The 12,577-nt window shown below is 40.3% G+C and overlaps 1 protein-coding gene across 1 annotated transcript in view; it reads left to right on the forward strand.

The window, feature by feature from the left end:
* The window catches only part of Efhc2 (EF-hand domain containing 2), a 161,970-nt gene extending 158,638 nt beyond the window's left edge, over positions 1 to 3,332 (forward strand). The window contains exon 15 of the mRNA XM_051140984.1: positions 3,205 to 3,332. Within this exon, the coding sequence (XP_050996941.1) occupies positions 3,205 to 3,312 (108 nt within the window). The 3' untranslated portion in view covers positions 3,313 to 3,332. The remainder of the gene's footprint in view (positions 1 to 3,204) is intronic.
* The last annotated feature ends 9,245 nt before the right edge of the window (positions 3,333 to 12,577 follow it).

The following is a 12,577-nucleotide window of genomic DNA, read 5'->3' on the forward strand; positions in this document are numbered from 1 at the left end:
ATAGAATGTATGAGCCCATAATTACGCAGGCTAATAGTATACAATTGGGCCCTCTGAAGCCTTTGCTAGATGCCTTCCACAGGTCCCCCTAACTCCTGGCAGTTTGCCATCCATCTTTGATGTTTATTGGTTTGTAGCTGTGTTACACCATCCTTTGCCTTTGTCATAACAAGGCATTCCTCCCAACGTGTCAATTTTCCCATGACCATCCTTGTATAAGGACAGCAGTCATACTGGATTTGGGGCTCACTCTATGCCAATATGACTTCATCTCTTTCAGCTTACCTTTTTACATCTGTAGTCACCTTCTGAGGTGTAGAAGGGTAGGACATCAGCCTATCTTTCTGGGGCATTCGGTTCACCCCTAACATTGCCCCTTTTCTTTCCCTGCTATTCCAAGTCTTGGACTATTAGGTGTTCTGCTTGGAATCGCTCTGAGATAGCTCTTGATTTGCCCTCCAGCTTCAGCCCTCCCAGTTCTGGCAAAGCCATCTCCGCCCCCCCCCCCCCAGGAGTATGGGAGTCACTACAGAATTGATTTGTATATTTAGAACTACATTCTCTCAACATTCAGCAAGTTATCTGATCAACTTCCAATCACATTACTGTAGTTATTCTGTCCAGAATTGACCAGCAGCTTCCTCTCATTGTAGACTCAAGTATGAACTAGTGCAGAAGGCTTAACCTGTGACCCCGTCTTCTCCTTTCAACCTTGCCACTGTGCATTATGTGCTCTAGACAAAACTGGACTATTTGCCCTTTCTTGCAAAGAGGTTTTGAGGCCTCTGGGCCTTTTCTTATACTTTTGACTATAGATAGAAACACTTTGGTGCTTCAATCCCCTGCTAAACTGGTGCTATAATCTTCAGCAGTAGCAGCACTGGGTCAGTATACCCTTAGAACACCACCACATAAAATCCTCTAGCCTTTCCCTGTAATTCTGTGACACTCTGCGACTCTGGATATTAATAGAATGCTAATGAAGGGTTAGAACCTCTCATACAGCCATGGGTATTAAGTTAGTGCTTGTCTAGTATGCTCAAGGCTCAAAGGTGAAACCCAGACTGAAAAAAAGAATCGGTTAAATGAAGAAATAGAGCATTGCATACAAAACAACATTGATGGTAGAACTAGTTGTGGACTTTCTTCCTGGTTCGTACTAATACTAATTGACCATTACACCTTATGCAAATATTTGTGTGTATAGGAATGTGTACACACATAGACATATTTAGTATCACTTAATGATGAGTGATGTTCTTAGAGGTATGTCATTACATGATTGCAGTGTTGTAAATATCTAAAGTAGGCTTTATATGAACTGAGATGTTGCAGTGTAGCACATACTGGACTATATGGTGTATTTACATCTGAATACATATGGTATAGCCTGTTGTTCTAGGATTACAATGAATAAAACAACACAAGATCTAAGACAAGAGAAAATTACATAGTCAAGACGCATAAATACACAATTATGAGGCTGCTGCTGGCCTGACGACCCGAGGCCAGTCCTCGGAATCCACAGGATGGAAGGAGAGAACTGATTTTCCCAAGGTGTCCTCTCACCTCCACAAGCATTCCATGACATGGATTTGTGTGTGTGCAAGTATATTCACATACACACACAAATAAATTCAATAAGTAAATGATTCAAATGTAAATGATAATTGTGTTGTACTTTTATCTGACTGGCAGAGGGGTTGGTTTCCTTATATCACTATACACATTTGAATTTTTCTTGTGCCGCAGCATCATGATAGCTACAATAGCACTAGGCACTAAGAATTTATCAGCATCCAAGCACACACATTTAATCCCAGTACTTGGGAGGAAGAGGCAGGCGGATGTCTTAGTGTGAGGCCAGCTTGGTCTACAGAGTGACATCCAGGGCTGCACATAGAAACTCTGTCTCAAAAAAAAAAAAAATGTTGGTTTTCTCAGAGTTTTTTGAGGAGGGTGTGGGTTTTAAGAAGGTTTTGTTTTGTTTACATTTTACCATATATAGCTCAGGCAAGCCTAAGACTTACTCTGTAGCACTAACTGACCCCCAAGCTCACAATCTGCCTGCCTAGGTCTCCTAGGCACTGAGATTAGAAGCATATAGCATCAATCCTGGCTACCACCACAATTTTATGGGACTACTGTTATTTTTGTAGTACCTGACTGTGTATAAAATAGCTTTTGCCTAAGCACGCCATGAGCAACCTACTACCCTTATGGTTTATTCAAGAAATAGTAACCAAGCAGCTGGTAGAATTGCCATCTTGGATACAAAAAAATAAAAAAACAAAACAAAACTGAGTTTTCAACACTACATGAGAGGACCTGCCAGTGCATTAATGCTTCCTAGCTCCCAGAATTGAAGTGTTTCACAAGACAAATTGATTTTTCTTGTCTGTGGATCTATAAATCAGGCAAGCTGGGCCTGGCTCATGGTTGTAAGTTGGGACTGGTCATCTCCATCTCAGTCATTCTAGAGCCAGCATATCTACCCTCTATGCACAAGTCAAGGCCATTTACATGATAGTGTTCTTCTGGAGGTGGGGGTCGGCGGGAGCGGGGGAGGGGTGGCGGGGGGAGCGATGGGGGGGTCGGGGTGGGAGGAGGGCAGGGCGGCGCAGGAAAACACTCCTTTTTCTCTTCTCTCCTCGTCTTCCTGTATTCTTCCTTCACTTGGCCCTCTTTCTTTCTTAACCAATCTTTTCTTCCCCTTTCTCCTCCATGGAAGGGGCTGCAGTTACATGGTAAAGACTATGCTCTTCCTCAAAGCCCTTCTGATACCTAAGGAGAATGTAGAAGCCTTAACTCTTGTCTTTTAAATGAATACTTTGTTGTGTGTGTCTATATGTCTGTGTGTGTCTACATGTGTGTATCTTAGGGTAAGTATATGTCATGTGTGTGTTGGAGCCAGTGAAGGTCAGAAGAAGGTGTTGGGTCCCCTGGAGCTAAAATTATGGACAATTGTGAGCTGGCATGCGTGTGTATGTGTGTGCGTGTACGTGCGTGCGTGCATGCGCTGGGAAGCAAGCCTGGGCCTTCTGCAAGAGCAGTAAGTGCCCTGACACACTGAGCCATTTATTTCTTCAGTCATCAAACAACTTCAATAAAAGTTTATTGAAAGATTTTTTAAAAATGGAGTACGGAATTTTCAAACTGACCTTTAAAATGTGGGTCTAATTGTGTCCATCATTTTCTTTCTAGAAATGTGAAGACATTTGGGTGGGCATGCCATCACCTATCCCTGCGAAATGGATGAGGTACTTAGACTTTTTGAAGGATGTATATGGCTTAGAAGAGAACGGACTATGAAAATTTTGACCAACTCTCTTTGATTTTGCCATGTTTATTTCAATAAACATAATTTCATTAAAAACAAAAAAGAAATAAGAGTTGTGTTAAATGGAGATCCATAAACCACATTTAATTTTCTTTGTCACTATAGTTCCTCAGAACATCCTGTTATATTGCTGATGTACCAGCACTATTAAAAATACCATTTAAAACAATGTTGACCATTTTTATTGTATGTATTATTTATGAATACCAAAGAATCTTGCAATAATTTCCATCTAATATAATTTGATGCATTGCAATAGAAAAAGAAAATGACTTTTGACAGCTATGCACGACAATATAAAATCAAATTATATCAGAGCAATAAGTTGTGATTCTGTTAAGCATTTTTGAAATCTTTTTGACACATGTTTATTACTTACATAATTAAGTTTTGTAGCAATGCACCTCATCAAAATAATTTTCAAACCTCTCTAGAGTGAGTATGTTTATTTTCTGAAGTTAGTGAAGTTATGGGGGAAAAAAAGCACCTTATCTCTGCCAGTACACACACACACACACACACACACACACACACACACACACACACACACATACACACACTCAGGAGAGAAATTGAAACATATGTTGTGTTTATATTTTTAGTGCCTTTTTATATCTAAAATCAGTTTCTCAGCTTAGGAATATATGCATGTGCATATAATTAGAGCATGACCAAAAGTGTATTATGCCTAAAATATTTAGGTGTGTGATTGTGAAAGGTTTCAGGGGTTTGTTTTGGTTTATTTTACATACATACTACCAGCCTCTCAATCTCCAGCCCAAAGGTTTAAGTAGTTTAAAATTATAGTGGATCTCTCCTGCATTTCCCTGGTTTGATTTTTTTTACCCCACACAGCAGAACTCTTTGTGTATTTGATTATAGCCATCACCATGGAGCTTCAGTGTCCAGAAGTGTCCCTAGGCCATGCCAGGCCCCAGTGCTGAGTTTATATCAAAGGCAATGGGAGTCTGTCAAGACTTTGCTGGTCAGGGGTCATCATGAGGAGAAGAGAAGCCAAGGACATTCCAGGGTTCCCTGCTATCTCCTTATTCTTCATGCTATACTTGCAGTGCTCCCTTGTCCCAGAATGCATGTCCAGTTTACTTGACATCGATAGCTCTTTCATTTTCCTTTAATCAAAACGAGTCAGTAAATTACTTTTCTCCATAAACCTAGGATAATTCCATGTGCACCATTAGAATTGGCCCCATAGAGCCATGCATTAAACTAGTGTTCACAAATTAGACAGTAGGACAGTGGGCCCATAAAACTCTAATTTGGATGCTTGATTTTTGTCCCGGTTTTGAAAAAAGATAATCAACAATGCCAAGGTAGTTTGTCATTTCAAGGTTTTTCTACTTCCCAGAGAGCATAGCTTTTAAAAGAGATGACACCTGCCTTGAAGTTTTCAAGCTGACACGTCTGTCACCTACCTATTCTCTCTTCACTCAATTGTCTTTCCCTGGAGTTTGACTGTATAGATAATTTAGCCCTCATGCAGGCTTGTAATGTAATTTACTTGAGAAGCAGAAAGAAAAGGAAATAAACCAATGATAGTGTTCCTGAGTTCATGGGGTGATGAGTATTCATTCTATGCCATGAATCTGCGTTCCTGCCCTGGTGGTTCCTGGTTCAAGCTCACAATTAACAATAAAATGGCCATTATAGGAATCATGCCGATAAACATGATACATTGCAGTCATACCGACACTTTAAATAATTATTCGTTTTATAACTAAGCCATATACTGAAAGAGATTTATAATTCAGAGATATTATCCCCATTAGTAAAGTTTATGACCCAATAAACAGCTCCCACTAGTTAATAAATGCCAAAGCCATAAAAACAAAGACTATTAATGTAATAGAATTTCTGTGCCTCCCTCTCTTGCTGGTGGTCTGAAGACACTGAAGGGAAATGCTATCTTAGGAAAAACATTTCTTCTCATTATGTAAATATCAATGAATAGTCTTACACTTGAGTTGAAAATTTCCTAGCTCCCCTTGGTTTCAGGTGGTCCCAAAATGCTGATGCATTCTGCTTACGGTTTCAAACAGTAGATAACCAGTTTCAACAAATAAACGCTGTGACTCAGATCTTTAGGGCAGATGGAGGAGAAGGCTGGGGTTCCTGCCTCTCCTCTTTCCTTCTAGAAAAGAGCAACTCTAGCTAGGGTCATTCTGCCAAGGTAAGGCTTTTGAAAAGATGTTTCTTAACCTTTGTACAGAGATATTTTTAACTTCTAACATTTTCCTCCCCTGGTGGCAAACAAGAGTTACATGTGGATGTCAGGGTGAGTAGAAGGTTAATATAGGCAAACCTTTTGTCCTATGAACTAGTTGTTGATTAGTATTCTTGGAGTCCTGGGAATGATTGATAAAGTCATTTGGAAGCCCAAGTCAAGTCATGACTTTTTGTACAAAACTGATTAAAAGCTGTTGAAGTTCACAGTAATGTCGTGCTGAGTCACTGTGTGAAGCATGCTTACTGTCAGAAGGTGACTAATTTGCAGTATTAATTGGCCTTTTCATTGTCATCTTTTTTTTAACCTATTACCTAACCATCTGAAACAGAGTGGGGATAAGTCTGTTGGTTGGCTTAGCAGTGACTAAATGGTTAAGATTTTAGAAAATAGGAAGTGAAGAGCATATAAAAGTTGAAACTTTTTCAGTATATTGCCTGTGATTCAGCTAATGTCATATATAACATTATTGGTATTTTTATACTGTGCTACTCAATTTGTTTCCTTGGGGTTGTAGAGCTTCTAGGCCTTCTGGATTCCTCAATCGCAAATTTAGAATATTTAAATTGTTTTTTTTTTCACTTTAAATAGCAGGGAAATAGTGATGAGTAAAACAAGACTTCAAGTTTTTCAAAAACAGAACAAACAAAATACAAAGAAAATGGGAAAAAAAACTTGTTTCCAACTTGGATTTATCTCAATTTGAATGATACCTGCTTTTCTATCCTTTTCAGCTGTTTTCTTCCTTTACCTTGCTCTTCTTCCATGCATTACAGAATTTCTAGTTATGAGTTCAGTGCCTGGAGTCTTAATGAACTAGTCATGTTCCTCACAAAATATTTATGATTTTGAATAATGTAGAATCCATTCAATAATAAAATGTCATGGTCTTAGTAGCAGGTGTATTCTCTTTAGTTATTAGTACAGATCCCTGATTTTGAATATCCTTCAACACTGTTCTGTTAATGACCTTTCAGAGTTACAGTTTCCAAGTGATGGCAAAACCTGCAGATCCTAGTGATACATCCATCTCTGCCCTCATGTTTGTTTGGCCAAAGACTGAACTGCTTTAAGCTGAAAGCAGGTTAAGACCTTTTCAAAAATGAGTCTTTTCAAGTTGACAGCATCTTCAGACACACAGTGCTTTTCAATTCCCAAGAGAATGTAATGTGTAAAAACTGGAAAGCCTACTGAGGCAAGATCAATGAGGCTATTGAGCAAATAATCAACCTGGAGCAATAATGGAGCAAACATCATTATTACAAAGGGTAGCACTGACTGTGCAATTAGTTTAAGAGAATCTTGCAGCTTGCCTCTGCCTGCCTTCTACCAGGTTATATGGTGGCTTAAATATACATTCATTACTTTGTGTCAATTAAATTCCCCCAAAGTAACAATTCTGAGACATCTTCATCACAGAGTGGCCAGAATGGGCACCTTTTCTTGCATCTATTTCCTGGTCCCCAGTAAAATTCTTTCCAAGGGAATTTTAGAACCTATTGTGTGTCTGGTGTGTGACACACACAGGAACCCAGGGGTCAGCTCTGCTGCTCAGAAATAACTGATAATGGCTAAGAAATGTGGCCTATGAAAAACTCCACAGTGGCTCTGCAAGCAAAAGAATTAATGGCTCCCAGGAATCCATAGAAGCTTTGACTTCTAAACACTCATTAGTTAAAGCAGTGAGGCCTGATGTTATGCAAGTTAGAGAAGGAAAAGGGGTCCGCCCCTCCCTATTGTCTATTCTGAACAGAATATGCACATTTAACTCAAAGTGCTGAATGGATCAATGGATCAAATACATCAAACCAACTATTCATCAATCTCCTAGCTTCCTGAGCACTGCTTTGCATCTGTGTAAAGCCAACAATAGAGGAAATTCTTGTTATGACCCCACTATAATATTAAAATCCAGAGGAGCCCATAGCTTGGTGAAAACACACAAAAAAATTGCATTCTCCTTTGGTACAGGCCACCAAAGTCATCTTTGTGCTTCCTTTTTCTACATTGCCTATACAAGAACATCTGAATGCCATAGGGACTTGATAAAAATTACTTTTGCCAGCTTTTTCTTTTTCTACCGTATTGTGAGGCCACCCATGGAATGGAACACAGGGGTTGGAAGTATCTCGAGTTTTAACTATGCTCAGACCCTGTGGAGGGGAGGGGTGCAGAGGAAAGAGGCAGCAAGAAATAACAGTTGCAAGGGGGAGGGGAAGTCTGGAGGAAAATGGAGACCACCTTGTGTGTGTGTGTGTGTGTGTGTGTGTGTGTGTGTGTGTGTGTGTGTAACTCACCTTAAAGAATCTGACCACCTTCTTGAGGGATGAGATATTACTGGAAGGTTTGAATTTTGAGCCCAAACATTGTTGTGTTTGTGTGTGTGTGAACCTGTAGAGCTGAGCGTGGGTGGTGAGAAAGTTTGATGAGGTGACTATTGCTGGAGACTTGGCTGGTGGCTTGGATTAATGGTGGTTAAGACTCTTGAGAACTGGAGACACATGGAGAACTCAGGACACATTTTGGCTATTGGAGATGACAAGTGAAATCACAATTATGAGTGAGTCGTTTTGACAGCTGGGTAGATGATGTTGCTGTTCACTGAACTGGAGTACATCAGAGAAAAATTGCATGGAAAGAAATGAAGAATTTTGCCTGGGCCTGGTAAGATTGTTCAGTGTATAAATCCACCCCCACCACCATGCCCTAAATCCAATCTCTGTAACCTACATGGTGTCAGGAGAGAACCAACTACCCTTAAAAGTTGTCCTCTGACTTCAATATATGCCTGTGCATTTACACACATGTATACAAAAAATCAACAATTAAAAAAATAAGGAATTTGCTTAAAGACAGATGTGATGACACACACAATAATTTCCACTCTAGTGAGTTGAAGGCCAGCTGGGATATGAAATAAAATTCTTACTTGAAAAGTCAACAACACAACAAAAACAGACTCTACCTTAAAGTACGGGTAACTTGGGGAATTGGAAAAATGACAAATTTTGATAAGGCAGCCTGATAAAACAGGACTGATTTTTTTTTGGAGAATTGTATGGGCTAAGGATGTATTATTTGAGTCATCAGAGTGTTGGCATAAGAAATACAGTTCTCATCTTAAAGGAATTATTACATAAAAATATCTCACTGCCAGGCATGGTTACTTTTCTACCATGTATTGGTTAGACAGGTCTCAGAGGCTCCCAAAACAATATAGACTTTGGACATCACCCTTGGTTACCGATCATAACTATGTGGTGAGACCCTAGTGTGAAGACACCACATACTTTGGTTGCAGGACAGATTTAAAAAAAAAAAAAAAAGGTCAATCTTGAATTGGCCAGAGAACTCTCCAAGCTGGATAGTTTTCACAATGCTGGAAGGTGATAGGCAGGTTGCTGGGAAGAATGGCATCAATGGTAGTATTCAGCATAGTATTCAGTATTCTGGTCTCTTAGGCAAGATGTGCTCACTGGTACAAGACTGGATATGGGATAACCAGCTGCTTCCTTCATTGGATTTAAGGCCTGCACTGTAAGGGCAAAATTAATGCCATGTTCTGTATGAGAACTTGTCCTCTAGGTGACCCTTCTTCCTGCCATCAGTCTCCAGAATGACATCTGCCAACAGTCTCCAGAAACTCCACCAGAGCGATTAGATACAATTAACTCCCAATGTTCCTCTGAGATTAAAAAAAAAAAAAAAAACTTCCCCTCCGGACTCAGTCTCCATCCACCCTGCCAAAAGGTCGACATTCCTGTGACCCACAACTTCCCTGAAGATCCAACTTCCCCCCAACCTGCCTAAGGGTTGACATTCCTGTGACCCACCACTCCTGCTTGTGGTCTTTTTCCTTTATAAACCCATTGGTCTTGAAGCTCTGTGTTACTCTCCTATCCTGCTGTGTCAGGAAGGATTGTGACTCCCATGCTCTGAGCCCATAATGCATAATGTATGTTGCATCGGTATCAAGTCCTGGTGGTCATTTCGGGGGATCTGGGCGATCTCGGTATGACAGCACCACAAGAGGGAATTCATGGCTGGTACTGTAAGCATGGTCAAAACCCAGGACAAGGGAAATCCGAGGCCTTTGGAGAGACACTTTTGATGCTGTTTTTCCAAATGATCATGTAGACAAACTGCCTTCTAAATATTTGTTTATACCTGTAGGTTTGTGCTGCTCTCAGCTTTGGTCAGAGAAGCATCTTAATGCAATGCGTAGTAGTTACTACAAAGATGCATTACTATTCAGAGTGTTGAGAATAAGTGTAAGAGCTCAGCCCTAAATTGTACATCTGTTCCAACATGCTCTAAAGGCTCAGGAAACAGCATAGAAGAGGGAACAGAAAGAACATAAGAACCAGAGGATGAGGAGAAGTGTTGGGAAATGCTGTCCTCTGTGTGTCATAAATGTTGTACACATGAACTCATAGCAACTGTGGTTACGTACATAAGACCTGCACAAGATCAACAGAGTTAAAAAGTCCACCACTGAAGGAGAAAGGGCTACCAAGGCCTCATCCCTAGCAAAGGAGATATTGGCAGTTGATGATGGCTGGGGTAGGAAAATCACTTTTCTTTAGGAATGGGGCTATTGGTATGTTCCCAGTGTTCCAGTAAAGGACTCCATGCCAATACACATATGGCCAACACCGATTGGATTTACTGAGTCAAAAGAAATAATTATTTTTTAAAAAGATATGAAGTTGGGAGGGAGATATAATGAATGACCTCAGACTTTTTTTTTTTTTTTTTAAAGACAGGGTCATAAAAATCCCTTGCTGGTCTGGAACTCATGTAGAGATATTGGCAGTTGATGACTGCCAGGGCAGAAAAATCATTTTTCTTTACAGTAAGGCCACCTGTATATTCCCTGTGTTCCAGTCTACCTCTGCTGGGATCTAAGTGCTGGAATTAAAGGCGTGTTCCACCATATACCTGGGCTTTCAGGAACTTTAATCCACAAGACTGTGGGTAACAATTGTGAACTTTGACAAGGTCACTCACAGAACATGTTGCTGGATAACAATGGTGCCAAATCATTTTTTAAAATCAGCTTGGCTGGGCTGCCTGGTCTGGCCTCAGTTAGAGAGGATGTGCTTAGTCCTACTGAGACTTGAGGTCCCAGGGTAGGTTGGTACCCCTTGGGGGCCTCCCCTTCTCTAAGAAGGAGGAGAGGGGGAATGGGGGGAGGGGGCATGAGGGTGGAAGTGGGAGCAGAGGAGGAAGGGAGCTGGGATCAGGCTGTAAAGTGAATAAATAATAAATAAAGTAGGGAAAATCAGCCTCATTGAAATACAGTGAATTGCACATACTTGTAAACTTAAGTGTTTTATTAAGTTTCATGTTCTTTACATTTTGATGCAAGGATATCAAGGTGTCTTTAAGAATGATAGAGTCATTTCAAAAAAAAGAAAGAAAGAAAAAGAAGAAAAAGAAAAAACTGTGGTCCCAAAAATTCAGCTGCCACCAAAGATCCCCCAAAGCCAGTGGCTTTCTGTTTCTTGTGTTGCAAATTCAAATACTGAAATTCACAGACCACAGAGGGATAGTTTTAGAGAAAAGTTTATTATAGATTCATAGGTATGCTCTTAAGGGGGCAGGGAGGGAAGGAAAGTGAAGAGGAAAGGAGGGGAGAGGAGGGGAGGGGAGGGGAGGGGGAGGGAAGGGAAAGAGAGACAAAGAACAGTGCTGCTGTATAGAGAAGAGGTCCCAAGAAATAAGAGTACTATTGAGCAGCTAGACTAGAGTGAGGTGTGGGGAGGAGGATAAACATGTCAGTCCAGCTTGGTCCAACCACAAGGTGTCCAGGTTCCTCGTCTAAGTTTCACTCAGGTAGTCATATATAGCCTTTAGGACTGGCCACATTTCTGAGTTTGCCATATCTTTTGGAGATAGCAAAGTGAAGCAAACCTCATTTGGCATTTCTGGCTTCCAACAAGGACTTTGACAGAATTACTGCTTTGGGTCCCTGTTCCATCTCTCCTGTTCATTTTTTCCAGTGCTTGATGTGGTCAGTCCTATTAGCTGCTATGCTAAGTGTGTAACTATCTCATTGTGGTTATTTATTTTTTCTATAATTGAGGGTTGTTGTTGTTGTTTTTGGTTTATTTTTTTTTTTTTTAGTTCTTTGTTGATCTAGATTGGGTATTAGGATTCTGGTTCAGTCTACCTACCTATGATGTCATTGTTACCTGCCACAGGGGTGTGGCCCTGCCCAGGGCCATATAAAAGGACAAAGTGTCCAAAGTGTCCATGTGGCCCCCCTCTCTCGCTACTCCCCCTCTACTCCCTCTCTCTCCCCTCTCTCTCTCTCTTCTTCTAACTCTTCCTGTCTGTCTCTGTCTCTCTGGGGTACCCCTCCCCCTTTCTTCTCCCCCATGCTCATTTAATAAACCTCATATAATAACTGGTACCTTGTACCATTATTATTGTATATATAGAATTGGGTCCTCTCTGATAGGAGATTTCCAAATATTTCCTCCATAACATTGCTGTCTTTTGTTCTCTTAACAGGAAGACAAAAGTTTTTTCAAAAAATTTCTGACTTATTTTATGTGTTTTGTGTTATGCATGCAGGTATGCATGTACATATATGTGTGCCTGGTGCCCACAAAAGTCAGAAGAGAACTCTGGCAACTATAGGATTGTTGTGAGCCACCATATGGTTCTGGGAATTATACCCATGTTCCCTTGAAAAGAAGCTAGGATTCATAACTTCTGAGCCATCTATCCTGCCTTCCTCACAGAAGGAAAAAAGGTTTTGTTCTAATGGAGTATATTTTTTCAGTACCTTATTTCTGTTAATGAACCTTTGCCCAAGCCAGTGTCATCTAGGTTTTCTCCTGTTTTCTTCTAAAAGTTTTATATTTTTAGTCCAGTTTATAATTCATTTCAAGTTTGTTTCAAAGTATGACTTCAACTTTACTTTTTTATTTTTAAAGATTTAATATTTTAATGATGTGTGTATCTGTGTATAGATGCACATGAGT

Source organism: Acomys russatus, chromosome X (genome assembly GCF_903995435.1).
Source record: "Acomys russatus chromosome X, mAcoRus1.1, whole genome shotgun sequence".
NCBI classification, from domain to species: Eukaryota; Metazoa; Chordata; class Mammalia; order Rodentia; family Muridae; genus Acomys; species Acomys russatus.